This window comes from Cebus imitator, unplaced genomic scaffold (assembly GCF_001604975.1).
Source record: "Cebus imitator isolate Cc_AM_T3 unplaced genomic scaffold, Cebus_imitator-1.0 Scaffold92, whole genome shotgun sequence".
NCBI classification, from domain to species: domain Eukaryota; kingdom Metazoa; phylum Chordata; class Mammalia; order Primates; family Cebidae; genus Cebus; species Cebus imitator.
The window spans coordinates 10,169,532-10,195,945 of NW_016107407.1; the positions used below are offsets into that span (position 1 = coordinate 10,169,532).

General features: G+C 37.9%; 1 protein-coding gene across 1 annotated transcript in view; it reads right to left on the reverse strand.

Moving 5' to 3' along the window:
• The window catches only part of GPR158 (G protein-coupled receptor 158), a 403,189-nt gene that overhangs the window by 51,497 nt on the left and 325,278 nt on the right, over positions 1–26,414 (reverse strand). Inside the window, exon 6 of the mRNA XM_017535520.2 lies at positions 2,607–2,716. Within this exon, the coding sequence (XP_017391009.1) occupies positions 2,607–2,716 (110 nt within the window). The remainder of the gene's footprint in view (positions 1–2,606; positions 2,717–26,414) is intronic.

Consider the following 26,414-nt stretch of genomic DNA (forward strand, 5'->3'; position numbering starts at 1 on the left):
CAACAAATATCTCAATACATAATACAGGAAAAATACAGTACTAAATCTGGGGAGTGCAAAGCTGGCTCAGCTGGTCCTTCCTTCAGGTTGTTCACATTTCTATGGGATGCTGATTTTTCAGTTTATAGATGTAAACAATGTTGGTAACAGTTAAATTTAAGCGATATAGAAAAAAACAGAATAGTAAAGCCATATGATTCACAGAGGATAAGAATGATTCAGCTCATTACATTAGAAATAGTTTCAATTTAAGCCTTTGGTGGAGAGACTCTTCACTGCAATGACTTCTAGAGATACAAAGCCACACGGAAAATAGTTTGAATTTTGTTTTTTAAAATAAACAAAAGAGATAATATTATAACAGTTTCCCAAATTCCAACTATTTGCATACTAATGTCAAGATTTCTGTTGTATCTGTGCCTCAGATAATAATTTCTTTAAGTCAATTTACATTTATTGTTTTAAAATATTTAAAGGAAGTTTTATATCACTACCTTATCACTATCTAGTGATAGATAACACTTTCCATAAATAGAAAGTAACTATAAAAATAAATGCAATGAAACTAAGATAATGAATCTTACAGCATTGCAGTGAAAAGCTCTGAAAACTGAAGCCTGATCTGCTCTTCAATGCAAAGGAAGATTAGCAACTGTTCAGCAAGTGTTAAAGACTTATTAGTTCTCAACTAATCTTTCTCCTGAAAATAATCAGAAGGATTGAAGGAGAACCTGAATGGAAGTAATTTTCTCATTAAATGATTCAGTACTACTGAACACTGGGTTCATATCCCCCTAAACATCCTCTCACAGACCACAGTGTTATGTGTTCCAGATGCTGGGAGACATGCTGAGGGAGAGCACAGTGAGTCAGGGGACTGTCAATGGGTTATGTGTGGAAAGAATGACGGGAAGCAGCTTCCAGGGCTGCATCTGACATTTTCATTCATTAATTAATCTACTAATATATATTAAAATGTCCCATGGGTCAGTCATTTGTGCTGAGTGCTGGGGATTCCATAATGCTATAATTCTTACTTCAAAGAAGAAGGTAAATCAAAGTGAAGAGGACAATTAAATAAGAAAACTATACGGCACCGTAAGTATTGTAATAGAGGACCCACTAGACACTAAGTGCTAGACCAACAGGGACAGAGTTCATCTTCAAGTCTCGACAGGGCATCTGTTCTTTCAGGATTTCTAGAAGGCTTATTGTCCACATGGGTTGTCATTGATTTCTCATTTCCTTTAGTGAGCACCAATTTGAAAACAGCTATCACATAAGAAACGGAGACCTGGAAGGTTGTTGAAGAAAGAAGGATGCCTAAGGGAAGTGTGCTGGAATGTGAATAGAATACAGTGAGAGTCAGAGAAAACATTAGAGACTGGTCTTGTCTCTCCTTTTGCAGGAAATAGATGCCTATTGTTTATTAGAGTTAGAGGCTAAATTGGGATTTAAATAGGATCTCCTGAAACCCAATCCAATACGTTTTGTACTTTACCACGTATATTAGAAGGAAATCTTGAAAGTCAAACACATTCCCATTTTTTTCAAAAAAGATAAAAGGATAATCTACAGCATTCACAGTAAGTACCAAAAGAGGAAAAAATGAAAATAAAAATTCTTATAGTGTAATTATCACACTTTTTAAAAAGGTTGAAAAGGAGGACATTTAAAGATAGAGATAATACCTATTATGGCACCTGAGATAAACCACTGTATGACCGATCCATAGTAGGAGATTTTTATTCAGGAAAATGTATGGCCAAACTAGTATGAATCTGTGAATGGCTTACCATGGTTATCAAAACAGCTTTAAAGCTGATCAGTGCAAAGGGTTTTCTTCATAGGGCTACAGTTTCACCCTGCAGGGAAAATTTGTTGTTTATCTCCCATGCCCTTTGGCAGCACTTCATTGAGACTTTCTTTAAACTTAGAAAAAGGAGGCAAGGGAAAAGCCTGGAATAATTTCCGGCCGTCCCCAGCGTTTGTAGATAGATGGTTTACTTTACTGCTTTTTTTCTTCCCTAATATTTAGGTGGTCTTGGAACTAAGTATAAGGGAACTGACAGCATTCCCCATTTTCCAAGGCTGGTAATCACTGAAGCACATTGGTTAAGGAGGAAAGCCAAAAGCACTATTTTCTGAACTTCACCCATTGAATATCAGCAGTATTACCTTGAGGCATGGAACTTGGGAATGGAGGACAGTAGTTTTTTTGTCAAATAAGGGTGTTTCTATATGGGATTCTATGGTCACTATGGATATGTATCATTATTTCAGCAGTATCACCTTTGTATTCCTTCCTGTTCTGAACTAGTAAATACTGTTTCACATTTTAAACTTACTGTTTAATAGGAACTAGTCCTTTCCATAACCAATACCACATTTTATTGAAGCAACTTTTTTAAATAATTCAGTTCTATTAAAGATTTCCCCAAAGAATCCAAAAGATGTCATCACCTTGAAAGTGAAAAATATATAGTATCTTGCTATCTAAGTTCTTGAAATTGAGCCATTTAGGTGATTAGCCCAGCTAACAATTATGTGCTAAGCCAATCACTTTGATCCTTCCATGAGAATGAAGATAAATAAAATGTATATACCTGTGAAGTTTGAGAGTCACAGTTCCATAAACAGTAGCAAAACCGAGAAGACGGACCCATCTGAGGAGAATACAGCGAAATATGCTTGGCTCAAAGTACAAAATAACAACCTGTGGGAAGAAAACAGAGACCTTACGATCAACTGAGGATACACAAACCCAGGTCAATTTCTCATAACCTGATGTTTCATATGTATGAATTTTGATATAAGCATACACTAATCTGAATAATTCTTTAAAATATTATTTTGACCATTTATTGTCCAGACCAAATAAATACAGAGTCTCACTACTGCTTATTAAATAAAATATAAATTCTTAAAACACAACTTTTAGGAGTTTCTATCAACTGTCTCTAAGTCTTTGGTGTATGTCCAAACTTACCTCTCTTTATTGTCCAAAACGAGCAAGCGAGGATAGTCCCGCTGCCATCCTCTCCCAGAGCAGCTTGTTCCCACCTCCATGCTCCTGGCAATCCCTTTCCCCCTGTCTGAAACAGTCCTGGTACTGCCATGTACTGCATCTTGCAAACAATCTACCACTCCGTATTTACTACTCAGCTCAGTTACCTCACTAATTCATTGCTTTCTCACTCCAGAGTTTTTGTTCAACAAATATTAAGTATTTACCATGAGCCAGGCACTGTACTAGGTGCTGCTGATATAAGATACAAAGGCCAGGAAGAAGGGGGAAAGAGACATGGATACAGGAAATTGCATTCAAGCAACATAGGTACTGTGATAAATATCTCTGCAATTTCAGTGGGACCACAAAGAAACGAGCGGCCAAGTCCAGGGGAGAGTGAAGAGATACGTGCAAGACACTCTACTACTTTTCATATGCTACTGTGTGGTTGTGAGTGAGTGCTTGTAGAATAAGAATTGCTTTGACCCTGCCTAAGAAACTTGTAGTGTTAAAGGATTAATGCTACTGAAGAGCACAGACTCTCAGTCTTTGCTGGAGTCGCTGGCCTGAACTGTTTCTGCTGAAAGCGAGGTCATTGTAACAAAAATATGCCCATTGCCAAAACCCTGAGTATGACTTTTGGATTTTTCTGCAGAGATGTGCATATTGCTGGGGGCCACGGCGTAGGTACTGACATTTTCTGGCTGCCTTTTTACAACTATAGCCCCTCCCTCTAGCAGTGTCAAGAATGAATTACCTAAACTCTCCTCAAGTATTTCTGCTACACAAAGATATTAAGTTCTCAAGGAATGGGGAAAACATGGACAAAAGTGTTAAGGAGAAATTAAAGAAAGGTACAAGTAGATGCGAACAGGAGATAATGTTGTTTTACGTGCTCCTGATGTCAAGTAAAAATATTCAACAGTATTATTTCACATACACAGAATTTGTCCTTAGTTTTCCAATTTACGAAGTCTATGTGAAGGTACAGACAGATTTGCCTTCAGGATTTAATCTCCCATAAAAATGTCTAGATTCAGCAAAAAAAAAAAAAAAAATGAGAAGCACAAACCTGTTCTTTTACTATGTTTACAAAACAAGTTAAAATTCTATAAATTTATATTCCAAGTTTGAGTTCACATATTTCAGACATATTTCCTTTGCTATAGTAGTTCAATAGGAATCAAGAGTTCAGCAAAGCAAGCTTTATTGTTTATTAAGGACTTGAAGCTAAAAGGAGGAGGAAAAACTCATGACCGGGAAGACAAATGGAGAAACCTTGACAGAAGATTAAGGAATGCAGGGAGCATATGTGCTCCTTCTCATGGAAGAGAATGACAGATCAGAGACTACACATACAGGGGTCTGAAGTCTGGAATATGTAAAATCTCAACTATTTCCACTAGAAATGGCCATAGAAATTCTTCTGGAAGAGTGGATTCTTGGGAGCTGCAAAATCCTATCAATAAAGCTTTTCATTATCCAGCAAGCTTTCTCCAGGTGATGAATGAGCAAAGGTGAACAACTGTAATACAGAAGTCTGCATAATTTTTACTTAAACTTACTTTTGAGCTGTCTGAGAACTACTGATAAATCTTCAAACTTTTTATTTCACAGATAAAGAAGTTCAGGACTTGTTAGTATAAGTGAAAGATTGAGTTGGCCAGAAATATGTGAAATAACAATATTTTTCAGTATCCATGGTGGAGGTATAAGTTTAAAAAATAAAAACTGAATGCTAGTAAACGAAATAAAATATGTTATTAAAAACAGTTCAGCAAATAGCAGACTGGACCTCTTAGTTTGCATGTGCCACAGGCAATGCTGGTGGTAGGAGAGAGTACAGGCTTTGAATCCAGTCTCCCTGGGTTCCAATTCTGGCTCTGCTTTTTCTAGTTTTTTTAAGGCAGAGTCTTGCTCTGTCACCCAAACTGGAGTGCAGTGGCATGATCCTGACTCACTGCAACCTCTGCCTCCCAGGTTCAAGTGATTCTCTTCCCGTGTAGCTGAGACTACAAGTGTGTGCCACTACACCTGGCTAATTTTTGTATTTTTAGTAGAGATGGGGTTTCACCATATTGGTCAGGCTAGTCTTGAACTCCTGACCTCATGATCTGCCTACCTTGGTCTCCCAAAGTACTGGGATTACAGGCATGAGCCACTGCACCTGGCTGGGCTCTACTCTTTTCTTAGTTGTGGATCTTCCACAATTTATTTAATATTGCCTTGCTATACCTCAGTTGTCCCATTTGTAAAATGGGTGCAGCAACAACATACTTTATCTTGGAAATATATTGAGGGTGAAATGTGATAGTATGTGGTAAGCAGTCAAACACTGTGCCGGGTACAGTGAGGATTCAGTAAGTATTGGCTAACATTAGGAGAGTTGACTTATTTGTGCTTTGTTCTAAAAGTTTCAACAAATTATTTTCTGCTCACCCCAGCCACCCCTTCTTTTGAATTCCTACTATGACTTTTAGACGATATGCTTTTTCTACTGCATCTTATATTGCAGTTATCTGTATGGGTGCCTCTCTGAATTAAATGTAAAATTGAAGAAGCACCTGTTCCTCAGTATATTCTATGTACTCTACAAACCAAAGTTTATAGTCATTAAATATTTGCTCAATGATCTATTTTAGTCAATTTTAAAAGAAAAATGTTATCCTCAAAACAAACTATTTGAAAATTGATTAGGGCTTTCTAATCATTGGTATCCTAGTTCACATATTCCATATTTTATTTACCCATTGTGAGGCAGTAAAGGATTTGGAAGCCATAAAAAACATCAGATGTGGATTAGGTCCTCAAAAAAGTTACAATTTCATAGAATGAATATTACAAGTAAGTGATAAATATGATTTTAAGTATTTAGGCAGCTCTTACTATATGCTAGACACTAAGCATTTTTGCGTGCATTTACTCATTTAATCCTCACAATACCTTAGAAAGTAAAGACTATGATTTTACTGAAGAGAAGCAGAGTACAGATCATTAAGTGATGTGCCCAGTGTTACACGCTAGGAGCCGTCAGAGCCGGGATCTGAATCCAGGCAGTTTGGTTCTGGAGTTGGTGTTCCTGAGAACCGTGAGAACAATGATGCTGTCCTGCCTCCTAACTGGCTCTATTGTGTGGGGGAGATGAAGAATGTCATCACCCTGTAAATTGCATTATAATGAGGATTTCAGAGGAAAAGGAAATTACTGGCAGTGGAAACAAGTGAAGTTATCCTGGAAGGGCTGACATCTGAGCAAGAACGGAGAGGGGAACAGGCTTAAGTGTTCATTCAGGCAAAGAAGACGGAGGGAACCCAGGACAAAAGCATGTTGTGGGAAAGTTCCGGAGTGAGGAGTGTAGGTTACAGCCAGGAAGACAAGAGGAATTGTGTAAAGAAAGCTTTAAAACAGAGATGGAGCGACATCATTGTAAGCTTTGAACAATAGGGTGGAGAATTCAGATTTTATTCCAGGAACGGCACACGTGGCTTTAAAATTCCCTCAGTTGAGATAAGCAGTGTGTGCACCAGGAAGTCCATCTGGCTGCAGCATGGAAGAGCATAGGTGAGAGAGCCAGATGGAACTAAAAAAACCAAGTTCATCTTTCCCACCAAACGTTTTCCTTTTTCTCATTCCAGTGTCCCTTATTTCAGTTCCCAAATGGCAACTGATGGGATGTTTCTCAACACCTCACTGCCCCGCTTAGAACGTTTCGGTGGCTCTCAATACTCTTAGGAAAAGGTCAAAATTATTTAAGATGGTTAGCAAGGGCCTTCACACTGGCACTGATCTCTGTGATATCATTACTTCCACCCACCGGATCCCTGCAGTCCTTGAATTTGCTGTCTCTTCTGGCTGGATGTTCCTTACACAACCCCTGTCTGACTTGTACCTGGCTTCCTCCTGTTCACCCACTTCAAGCCTCAGCCCAAATATCCCTTCCTTGAGGAAGAACATGCCTCGCCTGTGGTTTAGCACACTGTCCCTACTTGTTAGTCATGTCTTCCCTCTAGATTTCAGGCTCTGTGACAACCATGGATTTTCTCAATCACTTCTGTTACATTGGCATTAGCAGTGTCCTGGCACACAGAAAGTGCTCGGTTAATATTTCTTGGATGAAAGAATAAATAAAGGTTTAGAGAAAAGGCAAAGGAGATAATAATTAATATAGTGAAAGGGGAGAATTCATTCATGGGGATACAGGAAAGAAAATGCCGAATCAAGAGAAATGGGCAACCCACTATTTATTGAGGCAAAGGGGAATATAGTGTCAAACATAATGTAAGATTTTAAGCCTGGGTGACCTGGAGGATGACTGTACTTGAAATGAAACAGCAAAAAGAAAAGGATGCATAGGTCTGGAGAAGTCATTTCAAAGTCTGCTTCATTGCCTTGACTCTTTGGATACTGAACACAGCTAACGGGGGTGAAAAAGAGAATCACAAAGGAGAAGACTATTAGGCTTCTTAAAGATGCAAAGAATAAAAGAAGTTTAGAAATTCAGACACCGCACGTTCTCACTCATAGGTGGGTGTTGAACAATGAGAACACATGGGTACAGGGAGGGGAGCATCACACACTGGGGTCTGTTGGGGGGAAATAAGGGAGGGACAGCGGAGGGTGGGGAGTTGGGGAGAGACAGCATGGGGAGAAATGCCAGATATAGGTGATGGGGAGGAAGGCAGCAAATCACACTGCCATGTGTGTATCTATGCAACAATCTTGCATGTTCTTCACATGTACCCCAAAACCTAAAATGCAATTAAAAAAATAGAATAACTTTTTTGCAAGGATAGACACACCACTAGAGACTCATAAAATTAATCTCCACTGTGTCTGCTCAGTAGACACAATGCCTAGTGCTTTTAAAAGAGAAATGCTTACAAGGGACAACAGTAATTCCCTGCCTCATCCTGCATGTCTCAGCAAAGGTGGGCATCCATGACACTTTCAAGCACCCCTCAGACTGAGTTAGTTTTCCATCTTATTTGCATGCTATTCACTCTCATTGAATGCTGAGCTTTCCTTTGTTGCACTCATCAGCTCTACTTAGAAATAATTATTTCTGTAATTCATTTGTTTAATGTATCTTCCTAGTTAGTTTATAAGGTGCATGAGGGCAGGTATTATAACTAATTCTTGATTGCATGGCCATTCCCTAAGATAGTACTGGCAATAGGAGATATCATACAGTCATGATGTGGAAGGCATGGGATTAAAAAAGGAAGAAAGGGCGGGGAGAAGAAAGGAAGTGAGCAAGGAAAGAGAATAATAAGTTCATTTTTGGAAATACTAAGTATAAGTTGCCTATGGGACATTCAATTCGGATCTAGGTTTGTAGCAGTCACTATAATCTGTAACAAGCAAAAAACCAAAACCAAAAACGGGATTAAAAAGTTTCATTATATATAAACAAACCACCCCATCAAAACTGGGCAAAGGATATGAACAGACACTTCTCAAAAGAAGACATTTATGTGGCCAAAAAAACATATGAAAAAAAATCTCATCATCACTGGTCATTAGAGAAATGCAAATCAAAACCACAATGAGATACCATCTCATGCCAGTTAGAATGGTCATCATTAAAAAGTCAGGAAACAACAGATGTTGGAGAGGATGTGGAGAAACAGGAATGCTTTTACACCATTGGTGGGAATGTCAATTAGTTCAATCATTGTGGAGGACAGTGTGGTGATTCCTTAAGGATCTAGAACCAGAAATCCCCTTTGACCCAGCAATCCCACTACAGGGTATATACCCAAAGGATTATAAGTCATTCTACTATGAAGACAAATGCGCACATATGTTTACTGCAGCACTGTTCACAGTAGCAAAGACTTGGAACCAACCCAAATGCCCATCAAAGATAGACTGGATGAAGAAAACGTGGCACATATACACCATGGAATACTATGCAGCCCTAAAAATGATGAGATCATATCCTTTGCAGGGACATGGATGAATCTGGAAACCATCATTCTCAGCAAACTAACACAGGAACAGGAAACCAAACACTGCATGTTCTCACTCATAAGTGGGAGCTGAACAATGAGAAAACAGGGACGCAGGGAGGGGAACATCACACACCAGAGCTGTCGGGGAGTAGGGGGGTTAGGGGAGGGATAGCATTAGGAGAAATACCTAACGTAGATATGATGGGTTGATGGGTGCAGCATACCACCATGGCATGTATATACCTATGTAACAAACCTTCACATTCTGCACATGTATACTTAAAGTATACTAAAAAATTATTTATAAACATATATTTTAACAAAGTTATTATAAAACAAACATTCCTTTTCAAATCTCAATAATAAATTTCATAACAGACTGTAACAGTGAAGAAAAAATTGAGAAAATCAAGCCACTAAGCAGAATAATTTATGAATGATAACACATTATATTAACAGCTGTCATTTTTATGTACCAATAACAATAATAGCTACTCATGCCCCCCAACACACACACACTGATTACGATGCTAGACATATTACCTATATTTAGGGTTCAAAATATACTTTATTGTCTCTATTTTAAAGAAAAACAGACTGAGTTTTAATGGGATTAATTTATTTTCCCATGGTTATCAAAATAGTTTTTAAACAAGAACCCATAAAATGTTCCTTGACTGGAAGAACTGCCCAAGGCATAATCCCAAAGTAAGTATAGCAAACAAACAAACAAACAAACAAACAAAGTATCCCAATTCTCTTTGCAATTCTAGGGGCCAGTGACAGTTATCAAATGCTGCACTGAACTTGCGGGCCGTAGGATTAAAGTGTACCACTCTATTTATTAAGTAACTTAGGGACTGAAGAGCAGGCATGATTACTGGATGAATGATCACAGCATAGAAATTACAGGCATTGTAAAATGAGACATCCTAGGTTAAAAAGGATGGGCTGAGGCCAGGCGCAGTGGCACGGGCCTGTAACACCAGCACTTTGGCAGGCCAAGGTGGGCGGATCACAAGATCAGGAGTTCAAGACCAGTCTGGCCAATATGGTGAAACCCTGTCTCTACAAAAAAGTAAAAAAATTGGCTGGGCATGGTGGCAAGTGGCCGTAGTTTCAGCTACTCAGGCGGATGAGGCAGGAGAATCACTGGAACCCAGGAGGCGAGGTTGCAGTGAGCCAAGATAGTGCTACTGCACTCTAGCCTGGGCAACAGAGCGAGAAACCAACAAAAAAAAAAAAAAAAAAAAAGAGGATGGGCTGAGTGGAAAAAGACATCCAGGATCAGCAGCAGAAGGTGTCACACCCAAACCACCAACTTCCCTTTGCCTTTTAAGTGTGCCTCTTGGGAACTCACTATAATTTTCCACAGTCTTTCAGGGCAAGGCTTCAGTGTGAAGACCTAAGGTAGATGTACCTGTGTGCGTGTTTTAAGGACTTGGTTCATAACCATGGGAAGTTTTTTCAAATGTTCTCAAAACTCATATAGAATGGAATACTATTCAGCCATAAAAAGTAAAGTAATATCTTTGGTAGCAACATGGATTGAACTGCAAGTCATTATCTTAAGTGAAACAATTCAGAAACAGAAAGAAAATTACTGCATGTTCTCACTAATAAGTGGAAGCTAAAAAATCTGTATTCAGGGACATAGAGTATGGAATGACAGACAAAGGAGACTTGGAAAAGTGGAAGGGTAAGAGGGGGTGAATGATGTGAAATTACTCAATGAGTATAATAAATGTTATTTGGGTAATGGATACACGAAAAGTTGCATATAGTACTCCTGAAATGTATATAAAAAAATAAAAAACCACACACAACAACTAATCTTATTGGTGGGATACTAAAGGCACTGAGTTTTTAAAAAGTATTGCTCACTGGGCACGGTGGCTCACACCTGTAATCCCAGCACTTTGGGAGGCTGAAGTTGGCAGATCACTTGAGGTTAGGAGTTTCAGACCAGCCTGGCCAACATGGTGAAACCCTGTCTCTACTAAAAATACAAAAATTAGCTGGGCATAGTGGCATCCACCTATAAGCCTAGCTCCTTAGAAGGCTGAGGCAGGAGAATTTCTTGAACCTGGGATGCGGAGGTTGCACCACTGTACTCCAGCCTGAGCGACAGAGTGAGAGTCCGTTTCAAAAAACAAACAAAAATAAAAATTAAATAAATAAATAAAAATAAAATATATTGCTGTGGTAGAAACAGCTCTCCAGGACTTGCTTTCAGGTACAATGAAATCTGAACATATTGTTCACCCATGTCACTGAATGTGATTTTGTTAGCATGTTTTGAAGTCTGCTTGATTGCCTGGACTCTTTGGATATTAAACACAGCTAAGAGGGGAGAAATAGGTAACTATAAAGGAGACTATTACACTTCTCAAATATGCTCTAAATAGAAATTTTTTTTTTTTTTGAGACAGAGTTTTTGCACCTGTTACCCAGGCTGGAGTGCAATGGAGCAATCTCGGCTCACTGCAACCTCCGCCTCCAGGATTCAAGCGATTTTCCTGCCTCAGCCTCCCAAGTAGCTGGGATTACAGCCACCTGCCAACATGCCCGGCTAATTTTTTGTATTTTTAGTAGAGACGGGGTTTCACCATGTTGGCCAAGCTGGTCTCAAACTCCTGACCTCAGGTGATCCACCCACCTCAGGCTCCCAAAGTGCTGGGATTGCAGGCGTGAGCCACTGCACCTGGCCCTTAGAAGAGCATTTGTAACAGAATAATCTTTTTGCAAGTATAGACACATTGATAGTGATAGAAAATTAACCTCCACAGTTTCTTCTCAGTAGATACAATGCCTAGTACTTTTAAAAGAGGGATGCTGATAAGGTACAATGATGAGAAGCCAGCACTGTCCAACGCTGTTCCCAAAGCTCTGACAGTCAAAGGTGTGAAGCTCTTGGTTTAGGCCTGATCTCTTCAGAATCTGAGCAATAGTGTTCAATACAGCAGTTCCCCTTTCCTAATTGACTCTCCAAGTGTTACTTACTTTAGTTCAGTGAAACTGGTTGTGAATTTAACCACTTTTACAGGTAAATGAGGTGTTATGTGCTTTGGGGTTTCTGTTAGTAGAGAGTGTGAAAACAGTTTTACTTACAAGAAGAAAGAAAAGAAAAAGGTACTGTGTACTAGGAGGCATGGTAACAGACTCAGGTGGCAAGATTTTTCTTCATGAAGTCCTTTGATGAGGATTTATTTGAAGACTGTCTGTGGCTTTAAGGACTCTCTACCATATTTATAATTTCTCTCTGCTTCCTACAAGGAAAGGGCTTACTAGTCAAATATTTTCCAGAGGTGCCCATCCCCAAGTTTGCTATGCTGCTGACAATCCTAACAACATGTGAAGAATTAAGCTGAGAACTCCCCTTGACAGAGGACACTCCACAAAGGTGATACTTGGAAATAGCTGGTACTAAACATTGTGTGTAGCCTCTCCAGGTCTGCTCTGTTTGAAGTGGGAAGCTGGAAATGAGTCGTTAGGCAGAGCCGTGTGCACTGAAGCACTTTGATTCAGGATCATCTGTTGTGGGCCTTTATTCAATGTCCTGTGGTGTGTTCGAAAATTATTATATTTTTCTATCTTTGGCAAGAGAGATGCTTCCATATGTGGGAAGTACTTAGGATAAAAATGCACGTCCTTCATATCTTTAACCTACTATAGGTTCATTTTTGATTCCATAGTAATTTTGGATTCAAAATGACAAAAAGGTCCTAACGCAGCTTTACATATATACAATTACCATCCATATGAGAGTGGCTGTAGTTGTGATTATGTGTCTTTATACAACCATGGCCTAGAACTTAGTATTTGGCTCCTGTTACCCCAAAACAACTAAAAATGAATAGCTTCCATAGTAATATAGAAGTAAAATTTTTTAAATTATAAAATACACAAGATTTGGGGTTTAATGTTACTGCAGACGATGTTTTGTGCCCTAAGACATCCTCTCCAAAATTCCTAATAGAATACAACTGAAAATTAAAAAAAAAAAAGAAAAGAAAAGGGGTTACAGCTCTAAAAACTAAGGGCAAACAGGATAAGTTGCCAAAGTCTTACTGGTGATCCTACTCACAGCTTGGTAGATCTTATCCAATAAAGAAATACCTTTTAAATGAAACACCACATGCCTCATTCTCTGAACCAGAATAAGATCTAAACCCCACACACAAGGAAAGATTTTCATTCATACTCCTCCTCACCGGAGTCTTCTAACTCTAAGACCCATTGATTTTTACTAATCAGAACAAATTTAAAAAATCCTTGTTCATGCCCCAAATGGGCAGCGATTCTTTCTATTCCACATCAGCCAGTCCTGGAGCCTCCTAGTCCAATGCCGCTCCTCCCCTAGTGGCACTCTCATCTCCATCCGTTCATAGGTTAGAACGCCCAGGATGCAGCACTGCATTCATAAATGCATTCAGACATTTAGCTGCTCAAGGAAAAGCACAGCAAGGTGCAGAAAACCAGTGTGCTGTGAGGGCACATGATGGAAAGTGCAGGTGCCCTCCCTGGTCTCAGTTTCCCCATGTCTCCATGAGGAGAGGTGCTTCATGGAAGTAGCTCATTCTAACACACATAATAAACATAGAAACACATATTAATTTTTGCTGTAAACTTTCACAACTTCTCAGTTTATGTGTTCAAAAGAAATGCTTTGGTCAAGAATATATTTTAATGCATGACTTAAGAGATTATACCATCTTAATAATCATGTCCTCAAATTATTATTATTTTTTGTTTTTTATTGCATTTTAAGTTTTGGGGTACATGTGAAGAACATGCAAGATTGTTGCATAGGTACACACATGGCAGCGTGATTTGCTGCCTTCTTCCCCTTCACCTATATCTGGCATTTCTCCCCATGCTATCTCTACCCATGGTGATCATCAAATTAGTAATAAATATGAGAAAGCTTTCAGGATTCGTTTAGTGAAAAAGTAAGCAGCACCTAAAATATATATAAAATATACAGTGTGATATCAGTTATGCTCAACATTTATGTGTAGCCAGGCATTGTGGCACACACCTGCAGTCCCAGCTACTTGGGAAGCTGGGGAGAAAGATCACATGAGGCAGGAGGATCACATGAGGCCAGGAGTTTGAGACTATGGTGTGTGATAATCACACCTATGAATAACCCCTGTACTCCAGCGTGGGCAATATAGTGAAAACCCATCTCTTGTTGGGGAGAGATAGCATTCGGAGAAATGCCAGATATAGGTGATGGGGAGGAAGGCAGCAAATCACACTGCCATGTGTGTACCTATGCAACAATCTTGCATGTTCTTCACATGTACCCCAAAACCTAAAAAGCAATAAAAACAAACAAAACAAAACAAAACAACAACAAAAAAACCCATCTCTTAAAAACCAACAACAACAAAACATTTGTGTGTATATATGAGTATACGTACACAGAAACACACACAGAGAAATGAAAGTATACCTGTCCCCTGATTATTACCTTGAATTTAACAACCTTAATTAATTCTAGAAAACAAGGCATAAAGGAGCTATGCATAAAAGCTAATGGGTAAAATATACTGGAATGTCTGTTCCTCTTAAGATATTAATCTATAAATGCCAAAAAACCGAAACAACAACAAAACATCTAAATCTTTGGTTCTGGCTTGGCTTCCTGCTTTCTTTCCTGATACCCTTATGAGCAAACTGCATGTGCCTTTGAGATTAAAACACACACTAGTGAACAGAATGTTGAGTATGGTGATCAAAGTATTCTGGTTAACATTTTTTCATTTTGTATTGTTTTGAAAAGATTGGTATTTTCTAAATTGGACAGTGTATCAATTTGCTCTTGCATCACGATAAAGAAATACCTGAAATTGTGTAATTTAAAAAGAAAAGAGGTCTAATTGGCTCACAGTTCCACAGGCTCTACAGGAAGCATGGCTAGGTAGGCCTCAGGAAACTTACAATTATTGCAGAAGGTGAGGGGGAAGCAGGCATATCTTACATGGTGGAGAAGGAGGACGAGAGTAAAAGGGGAGGTACATTTTTAAACAACCAGATCTTATGAGAATTCACTCACTATCACAAGAACAGCAGGGGGGATATCCACCCCCATGGCCAATCACCTCCCCCCAGACCCTTCCTCCAACACTGGGGATTATAATTCTACATGAGATTTCGGCAGGGACACAAATCCAAACCATATCAGGCAGCTAAGCTCCAGTTCAAGTCCTTACTGTAAATGTGTAATGAGAAAAGGTTAATTTTGAATAATATAAACATACATATACCATTTTATATGCATGTACATGTGTGTATATACATAACACATAAAGTTAGCAGTGTTGACACAGATTTCTGGTTTTAGTATTAGATATGCTTTCAAGTCCCAGTATCCTACACGTTTTCTATAATCATAAAAAAGTTAATTTAAAAGAAGAAACTACCCCAATATCTGTTACAGGAGCTTAGTAAATGGTAAATACCATATTTACGTCATGATACAAACAAGTATATGGTCTTATGCTTTGGAAATAAGATAATCTCATTAGGTATCACATTTCTATATTAAGGTTCAAGGAGCTAAATAAATGAAGAGTCCTGAGAAATGATGGAAATATGGATAGTGCAATAGAATAATTCCTAGGAATTACTTTGTTTTAGTTGGAAAGAATATACGAGTGTGCAGTCTGTACATTACGCAACCAGCAAGAACATCTTAAATACATTGTCTACTTTAGATTGATTACAACCATTTTCTGGCAGATGACGATAAAGTGACTTGAGACATGGGTGGAGTTCAGCCTGCAAGTGGTGCCACTGTGTGAGCTGGACGACTTATGATTCTGCCATAAAAGGGGCTTAGAACAGTGCTTCTCAAGCCTTCATGTGCAGAGGACCATCTATCTTGAGATCTTGTCAAAATGCAAAGTGTTTTTCAGTAGATTTGGGTGAATCCCAAGATTCTGCATTTCTGACAAGCCTCTCAGAAGATGCTAACCCTTCTGGTCCTTGGACCACAGTTAGAATGATGTGGGCTGGCTGATCTGGGCAAAACCCAGAAAGTGAAGCCTGACACCCTAGGATAACTGAATCTTTCAGTTTAATTCATGCAGGCAATGGGGCGATAAAGTTAAACCTTTGAATCATCTTCTAAAATGTGACTAAAAGAAATAGACATTTTATGAGCTAAAATTGGCAGAGAGGTGAAAAACATAGTTCTTAAGAAATGGACAAATTCAGAAACAAAGGAGCTCTGAATATGATCAATGATTCACTGATTCAGGAATTGTTTCTTTGATAGAGGACAAAAACAGTACAAGGGCTGGTAAATGAGAAGCTAATGGAAGGCCATTAGAAACTGGGAGACCTTACATGTCTTCATTCAGAATACAGAATATTTGTAACAAACGTGTCAGAAAGATTTATTTTCATTACTGGCCAAATGATATGCCTGGTTTAGAGCAAAATAAAATACACACACTTGGAAATACTTAATTAGCTTAAGTGAAACCACTATATGTAAAGGAGGCTGGAAATTTAATATATTTTTATATTATTTTACAAATGCATTTTAATATTAAGGAATATTGATAAATATTAACATGATTTTATTAAAGAAGAATTAAGTATTCTTTAATAAAAATTAAAGAAATTTTATTTGTAAAATAATACAAATATATGAGTTAACTACTAGTCAGGTGGAAGCGGGCTGCAGCCTAGTACATTGGATAAAACAAGGAATTTGGTGTTAGTGCCCTAAATCACAGACCTAGGCTTTACCACAAAAGAGAGATATAACTTGGGACAAAATCCTTAAATTCTCTGGGCCTTACTTTCCTCAACAGTTTAGTGAGGACGCAAATGTTTGTGGATGACCTTAAAACCCTACAAAGCAATGGAGAAATGCCAGTTTTATTACTAACATGTGAGAATTACTTTTGTTATTTGTCACATTTGAGTCGACAATCCATTTAGTCTTATTCTAAATGTATCTTCAAATAAAGACAGAAAAGAAGCTTCTGAATAGTGTGGAACTGAGAACAGAGTCAGAGCTATGAATATGATCAATAAAATCAGGAGAATCAAGGTGCATTCATTATCTACTTGTATATAACAAATCACCGCAAATTTAGTGGCTTAAAACAATACTCATGTTTTATCTCACAGTTTCAGTGGGTCATTAATCCAGACATTGCCAACTGCAGGGTTACTCACAAGTCTATAATCAAGCGATTACTCAGGGCTAAGGTTCCATCTGAAGGCTCAACTGGAAAAGGATACATTTCCAAGGCCTTTGGGTTGTTGTCAGGATTTGCCTCTTTAAGGGCTGGAGGGACTGAATCCCTCTGTCTTTGCTGGCTGTTGGCTGGAAGCCATTCTCACTTCCTTGCCATATGGAGTCCTCCAATTTGGCAACATGCTTCATCAAAGCCAGCAAGAGAGTCTTCTAGCAAGATGACAGTTGTACTCTTTTTAAACTTTACTGTGGAAGTAACATTTTCTCAATGTTAATTTGTTTGATTGATTAGAAACTAATTAGTGAAGGAGTGAGAACTGCATAGGCCATGATTACTAGGAGGTAGGGAACATTGGAGCTATAAGCTAACTTCCACAAAAGGAGACTCTACTTTTAAATAATCAGAAATGCTGTTATCTACCTGGGTTCAAAGCAAATGATGTAAGAGGAATATAGACTAAAAAGGCATTAGATTCCCAGAGCATGCATTTAGAGAAAGAATAATGTGGAAAACGACTTTAAAGGAGAAGTTTTTGAAAGCAAGAAAAGAAATCCAGGAAGGCTGCCTTCTCCAGACGAGTGGAACCCATCATCCAGATCATGATTCTGGGATTGTTACACATAGCTCATGACTAAGAACTGCTGAGAAATGACTTTTTTTACTGTAATGTTTTAAGCAATAAGAAGAATGATATTAAGATCTCTATATTTTTTTGAGATGATGTCTTGGTCTGTCACACAGGCTGGAGTGTGGTGGCATCATGTCAGTTCACTGCAACCTCCACCTCCAGGTTCAAGCGATTCTCCTGCCTTAGCTTCCCAAATAGCTGGGATTACAGATGTGTGCCACCACATCCAACTAATTTTTTTGGTATTTTTAGTAGAGATGGGGTTTTACTATGCTAGCCAGGATGTCTCAAACTCATGACCTCAAGTAACTCTTCCACCTCGGCCTCCCAAAGTGCTGGGATTACAGGCATGAGCCACCGCGCCTGGCCTAATTCAGATCTTTAAAAGGACATATGTCTATGTTTAAATTGTAACTAAGGAAGAATGAAGATATCAGGTAAAACCTGGCAGATTGAACACATTTATGTCTGCTACCTTTGGAAACCCTAGATGACTGTAAAAACACACAAGGCCAAAAAAGAATCTCAGCAAGAGTGACAACAGATGACAGATATCAACACAGTTACAGAGATGAAAAGCATGTGCCAAAGTATAGCCAGATGACGATGTCAAAGAAAGCTGAAACCTGGCCCAGGAGGGAAGGATGAAACTCAGATGCATATCTTATTATCTTTTTGGAGAGGGATAATAATAGTATCTAATGAATGCATGCTATATTCCAGTTACCTTTTAAGTGCCCTACATAAAATAACTTACTTATCTCTTACAACAATACTGTGATGTAGGCATAATTGTTACCCCCACTTTACATGTGGGGACACTGAGGCACAGCAAAGTTAAGGAATTTGCCCCAGGTCACATAGCTGATAAGAGGCAGAGCTGGGTTTCAACTCGGTTGGGGTCTGGAATCTGAGCTCATTCCCTATGCTATCCTCCTTACCTTTACAAATGAAGGATAGAGTAAAAAGATTAAAACTAGTGATCTTTAATGGAGGCTGTTTTCAAATGTCTGGTGCTATAAAATTTTGACCAATTTGTTCAATGAAGTGAACAAGGCAGGGTTGAACTGAATGCTGTTGGTAAGGCAAAAATAATTTTCAAGTAACATAAATGAAATATATAAAGAATCAAGTTAACAACCAGTAAAATGAATGTTTAAAAAAACTGAATAATTCACGAAGAAAATTGTTAAAGCAGAAGTAACATCCCAGAGATTAAACTACTGAGTCAGAGAGAAGAGACAGCCATATTCATGAAAAAAAAAAAAGTGGAAGCCAGGAACCAATTTATTGGTCTTCCACCTTGATTGAACACCAGAACCAACTACAATGGTCTCCAGATTTTTCTTGTAGAAACTGATTCAGTAAACTGAGGGCACAGACAAGAATTGTATTTCTAGAAAACTGTCCTATATAAATCACCATACGAAATAGCAGAAATATATATGCAAGAAAATTCACCAAAGCATTGTTTGTAAAACCAAAAACACTGAAAACATTCTCCACCTGTAGGGGACAGGTTCACTGTTATAATTAAAGTTACAGCCATGCAATGGAAAACCATCAAATTTAAAGGAATTAAGTAGATCTGATTCTGTTGCTATGAAAATAGCTTTCAGATAAATTGTTAAATAAGAAGACTATTGCACAACAGTATTAGCATATGCTTCTGTTTGTATCCACATCAGAAGGAATTTCTAGATGTACACCCAATAGACTATGAAGACTGTCTCTGAGTAGGCTGGCTGAAATGAGAAGGCAAGGGGGCAAAGGAAGACTTTTACTCTTTCAATTATATGCTTTGGTATTTTTTTATATAATGAATGTGTCACTTTTATAATAAAGGAATGAAAAAATGCATGAAAGGATTTCTGGTTATGTCATTGCATAAATGCCTGGCTCTTAAAATGGGGAATGGAGGGCGTTTTCTACACGTTGGGGATCAGAGAGTAAAGCAGAGAAAGTCTCATATGTAATATCTATATTATGACATTATTTGGAGGTGGAAAGATACAGAAAATGACCCCAGGAGAAGCAAGAGAATCTTAAGAACTCCAGACCTCAATAAAAAAAAAGTGCAGAAGAATTCACAGGAAAAGAGTTGAGGAATAGTGAAGATGAAAAAATGATGATGAGACTCAATATAGGATAAAATGATACAGGAAAAAGCTTCTTTACAGCCAAGAACAGAATACACACAAAAAAATGTATCACTTCTGGTCCTTAGGTGTCCCCTGTCCCTGGGCAGTGGCCCACCAGTTTAGCTAAGTATTGTGCCTCATCCGTTTCACACAGTCTTGCATAGACCATTCACCGGGGGAAACAAACAGATAAAAAAAAAATCACCTCTTTCTATTTGGGGTCCAAAGATTCATGTCAGTAATCCTCCTTCTCAACTTGGTTAAAGCAATCCCGCTACTGAATATATGCTTAAAGGATTATAAATCATTTTATTATAAAGACATGTGCACACGTTTGTTTACTGTGGCACTGTTTACAATAGCAAAGACTTGGAACCAACCAAAATGCCCATCAATGATAGGCTGGATAAAGAAAATGTGGCACATATACACCATGGAATACTATGTAGCCATGAAAAAGAATGAGTTCATGTCCTTTCCAGGGACATGGATGCAACTAGAAACCATCCTTCTCAGCAAACTGACACAAGAATGGGAAAAAAACCACCACATGTTCTCATTCATAAGTGAGTGTTGAACAATGAGAACATACAAACACAGGGAAGGGAACATCACATACTGGGGCCTGGGGGGTGGGGAGCTGGGACAGGAATAACAGGGGGTGGGGATATTGGGGAGGGACAGCATTAGGAGAATTACCTAATGTAGATGACGGGGCAATGGATGCAGCAAACCACCATGGCACATGTACACCTATGTAACAATCCTGCAGGATCTGCACATGTACCACAGAACTTAAAGTATAATAAATAAATTTTTAAAAAAGAAAGAAAACATGTAAAACATACAATAGTTTCTCCAAACCACAAATTACACTAGAGGTCTAAAGTCTTAATTATGCAAACTGCAGTCACAACCTAGAATGAGAACCTTGTCCTGACAGTCCTACGTCTCCCTCTGTGAAGAAGTCACCATTTCCAGTACCACATAGCAATGCTCTGGGCAGAAACAAGCATCTATTTCTAGAGGAGCAGGGTGATATAGTGGAAAGAGAATAGGCTCTGGAGACCCATGGCACTGGTCTGCCACTTCCTAACCGCATGACCTGGAGCGGTGCACTCTGACCATTTCCTCTCTCATGTGGAAAGTTGAGTAATAATCCTCTTTCCCTCACAAGATAGGAAGAATATATGTGAAAACACTGACAGCTACAGTGGTATAATTATTTATCCTGTATTTATTCCTTAAAGTTTGATGCAAAACTCTTTTAATTCCTGTCTAAAGTGAGCAGTAGGGGATCCTACCAGGTACTTAGAAATTTCCTCAATGGTAAATTAACATGAATACCAAATCCTGTGATGAGGGAGCTGCTTTGCCAGCCTGTTTGAGTCTCATTGCCTCATCCTTTTTGAGAGGACACTTTCTTATTACTCAGCTCCAAATAAAAAGGGCTGAAAATAAATATCTAAGTGTAACTATAGATTACCATAAAAACTCTTCAGATATGTCAGTAAGCAATAACAAATGGATTTTCTCCATACATTTTTAGTGCTCCTATTCACGTCCCTCTTCTAGAAGGCTCTGCTTAACACAGGGTCATTACCAATAATAAAAACAAGCATGGACACAGGGTTTTTACTTTTTATTACATACCTGATGTTCCCCTTTTCCTGACTTGAGGGACTTAGGACATTAAGTAACTTGCCCAGGACAACATAGCTAAATGTGTCAAAGGTGGAATTACCTAAACTGTCAACATTTTCAATTTCCACACAATGTGCTCTTTTCTATAAAAAAATTGTTTTAATATAAAAATATATGGTATCATAAAGGTTCCAATAAAAGAATTGTTCAAGAATATTTTTCTTACTAATCATTGGAATGTCTAAAATACCTACCATTAGCATTTTTTAATTGTCACAAGACCCCTATAGACATGTATCTGAAAGGATCAGACTGATGACAAGGAACTGAAAGCCACTTAGGACAGAAGAAGCTCCTGAAGGCATAGGCACAGAATGGCCACATTTTGATGCAAAATAGAAGGGAAGAAAATATTCAGGACACGGTCTACTGCTCAGATGGGGTGATCCCAGTGAGGCTGTCTCCAGGAGACAGACCAGAGAGCTGACACAAGGCTGGAAAAGGGCTTGGTACTGATGCAGAGTTGTTCAAGGAGCAGCAGAGAGAGACTGAGGAGACAAAACAGTCCTTCACATGTTTCCTGTCATTTCCTCTAAAGGTGTCTTACTGCATCAAAATTGGTTAATTTAAGTGTTATTGCATCAAGTTTGTTTAATGTAAGCAAGATCCTAAGCAGAATTTTTCTCTGCACACAAGCTTATTTGCCTGGATAATGGATAAGCTTTGTTTTAAATGTTTTTAAACTCTCCTGCCTGTTGCGGACTCACTAGCAACAGGGCACTCTTGCTGCCACACACCCTCTGCGGGGAGGTGGGGCAAGAATGCTTAGCTGCAGATACTTCAAAAGACTGTCAGATGGGCCTCCTGCCTTTCCAGTGTCCGGTCAGGGGTGAGGTCCTGTGGATTCTACATCTGTAGTAATATTTTATCACTACAGGTCATTCTGAGCTGCTCTTATACTTCACAGAAACAGAATCAAAGAGTGTGTGTTCCTTTGTGAGACTGAGTGACTACCGCCTTCTTGGTGCCATAGCCAGATTCATGCTGGCATTACGACATGCCCACATATTGGGAAAGCCCTTGGAGTTTTGTGTTTGTTTTTTTTAATAATACTTTTGACGTTTCTTATGTATTATCACACTGAAGAAGCCACACAGTTACCGTTCCACTCCATCTCATGAGGAGACCATCTCAGAACTATAAGGAGGAAAAAGATTGTTACCTGCCACCTCATCTCCTGCCTCCCCACCTATAGCCTACAAGGAGAACGGCTGAGGAGGCCAAAGGCGGAGAGGATGAGACTAGACATTTTTGGTGGTGACACACTAAACCAGCAAGACACAAAAAGCCAGTAGGTTTTAATTTTCCTAACTCAAACAGATGGAAAAGTGAGACAAAAACATGTGCAAACAATTGTTGGTTGCTTGGCAGTTGTTAGAGACAGGAGCAAGAGAAAAATATGGGCAGAGCGGGGCAGATCTAGGCACTAGAACCAGGCCTGTTACTCAAAGCAGAGGGAAGCTTGAAGGTGAAAGATCGGGCCCGTGGCCAGGAATGAAGAAGGCTGTCGTGAGAGTGACTTTTCTTAGGCAAAGGCTTAAGACTCCTGTTTCCTTTAACCTCATCGCAGTCTTAACAGCTAAGTTATTTTGGTGTTCATGTATTTCATCACAATTGCTTGCTATTGTTTTGTATTAGTAACCTTTACATTGTGCTCGTATCTCCTACTTGTATATACGAGTAAAATAATAAAGCACAAGTAAAGGCCATAGCTGAGTAACCCGGGCAAACTCCAGCCCAACTTGCCACCCTCCCATCCCCGCAACAAGAGGCTTCCAAAAGATGCTTTCCATAAGAAGTCTTACTTTCTATGAATTCCAGATTATTTACTTTATCTTTTATGTCCAGTGATTTGTGTATCCTCTCAAATTGTTGCCTAATCTGGTGATAATTTCTGCTGACATGTTTACCAGCTGTTTCAGCACCATTAGTTGAAAAGAGTTTACTTTCCCTATTGAATTACCTTGAAGCTTCCATAACAAATCAATTGATAGTGTATGTGTAGATTTATTTCTGGCTGCTTTGTTTTGTCCTATTGATCTGTTTATCTACCCTTAGGCCAATTAACACTGTATTAAGTCCTGTTACTTTAATTTTCGAAATTTCATAGTATAAATCCTTTAGCTTTGTCTTTTAAAACACTGACTTAGCTAGTTTGCATCTTGTATTTTCCATATAAGCTTTAGAGTAAACTTGTAAATTACTAAAATAAAAGCCTGTTGGGATTTTTATTGCAATTGCGAGGGTTCTACAGACCAGTATGAAGAAAACTGACACCACTTAATTCATGAACATCACATGTTTCTCTATTTAGGTTTCCTTTATCTTCTTAGCAATATTTTCTAGTTGACAGTGTAGATTTCTTGCACAATTTTTAATAAATCTATTTGTAAGTATTTAGTGCTTTTAGGTAATATTGTAAATATAATTTTAAAAATTCCTTCTCCAGTTATTTGCTAGTGTATATAGGAATAACTGATTTTTGTATCCTAGAACCTTGACAAATTCACTTATCAATTAGTCCTAGCATTGTAGATGTCTTCAGGTTTTTTAATGTACCCAATCATGTTGTATGTATATTTAAAAAATATTTTAACACTTCCTAGTTTGTAGCTTTTTATTTCTTTCTCTTGCCTATTGCACTAGCCAAGACCTCCAATATGATGTTTAATGAAAATAGTTTAAAAACATATCCATGCCTTGTTCCTGATGTTAAAGAAAATGTACATTCTTTCACATTAATTATGATTTTAGATAGGTGCCCTGTATTATACTGAGAGTCCTTTTTTCCTTTTCACCGAGAAAATTTAATCATAGAGAGATGTTGAATTTTATCAAATGCTTTTTTTCCTGCATGTATTGCGATGACGATAAATTTTCTTTATTCTGTGATAAATCTATTTAAAAAATATATTAACCTTGAATTGCTAGAATAAATACCACTTGGCCACAATGCATTATCATTTTTACATATACCTAGATCCAATTTTCTAAAACTTTAAGGAATTTTGATTCTATGTTCATAAGGGGTAATGTCTGTCATGTTCTTTTCTAATTCTATCTTGGTCAGGTTTTAGAGTTGGTATTATAGTATGAGTTGACATCAGGATATTGGTACGATATGAACTGGGGAGTATTTCTTTTTCCTCTATTTTCTCAGTTAAGATTGACACTATTCCATTCTTAAAAGTGTAATAGAAATAGCTAATGATAACTTGTCTATAGTTTCCTTTCTCAGGAGTCTTTTAATTATAAATTTATGTATATGAAAATGCCTATTCAAATTTTCTATCTCATAGTCTGTCAATTTTAGTAAGTTGTATTTTTTTTAAAAAAATTTGTTCATTTAATTCAAGTTGTGGACTTTGTTGACATAAAGTTTTATTGTAATATGACCTTATTATCCTTTTAATCTCTGCAGGAACCATTAGCAATATTTTCTCTTTCATTCCTGATATTGGTAATATGTGTATTCCATTTTTTTCTAGACCAGTCTTGCCAGAGGTTTATTAAATTTATTACTTAAAAAAATACCAGCTTTTGGGTTTGATTTTCTCTATTATATGTCTGATTTCTAGTAGATTCTTTATTTTTCCCTTTATTATACTTGTTTAGGGTTTGGTTTGTTCTTTCTCTAGATGCGTAAGTAGAATCATAATTTATATTTTTTCTAATGTTAGCATTTAATTTTATAAAGTTACCTATAAGCACTGCTTTGGCTGCATCCTAGTAATTTTGATAGCTCATATTTTCAGTATCATTCCATTTGAAATATTTCTAATTTCCATTGAGATCTTTTTGTTTTACATCCTGACTGTTTAATTTCCAAATATTTGGGGCTTTTAAGTTAACATCTTATTGATTAGTAATTTAATTCAAAATGTAGTCATAGGATATTCTTTTTTTAATCTCCATTTTAAAAAGTGTATAGGGATTCATTTGATCATATACCATATGGTTATGTTGGTGAACACTTCACGTGTGCTTTAAAAAAAAAAGTGTAGTTTTGTGGATATCAATTAGGTCATCTAAGTCTTCTATACTACTATTACTTTCTTTGTACATTTTTGTTATTTTTCATTATTATTTTTCACAAGGGTGTAAAAATCTCTGGCTTGATTGTGAATTCATCTAGCTATCCTTTTAGCTTTGACTTGTCTTTTCCTTTATGCATTTTGGAGTTCTATTATTATGTGCATACATGTTTAGAATTGTCATGGCTTCCTGATGAATTGAGTTTTATCATTATGATAAAATGTCACATTATGATAAAATTTTTTTTGTTAAAATCTCCTTTCTTGAAGTCTATTTTGTCTGATAGTAATAAACCATTCCAATTTTCTTATGACTGCATCTTTTTCAATCATGTTACTTTTATCTTACCTATACATTGTACAGCATATAGCTGGAGCTTGCTTTTTTGTCAGTCTGGTAATCTCTGCCCAACTGCTTCCCAGTCCATGAGTGGGTTTCCAAAGCCCTGAGTCTCCCTATATGCCAGCCCATCAATCTTACTTCACTGGGGTTGTTTCTTGCTTGTCTGGCATCTGTGGACCAGCTTTGCCTATGTAACTCTGCCATCCAGTAGGCTTCAAACAAATTTCTTTGCCATCCAGTGGGCTGCAAACATACCTTCTGCAACAAGGTCTGCACCCCAGCTTTACGGAAGAAGCCGCTTTCCAAGTTTGTCCTTTCTTAAGCATGCTCCTTCAGCCTTATGATATTATTGAGTTCTCTTTTTTTTTTTTTTTT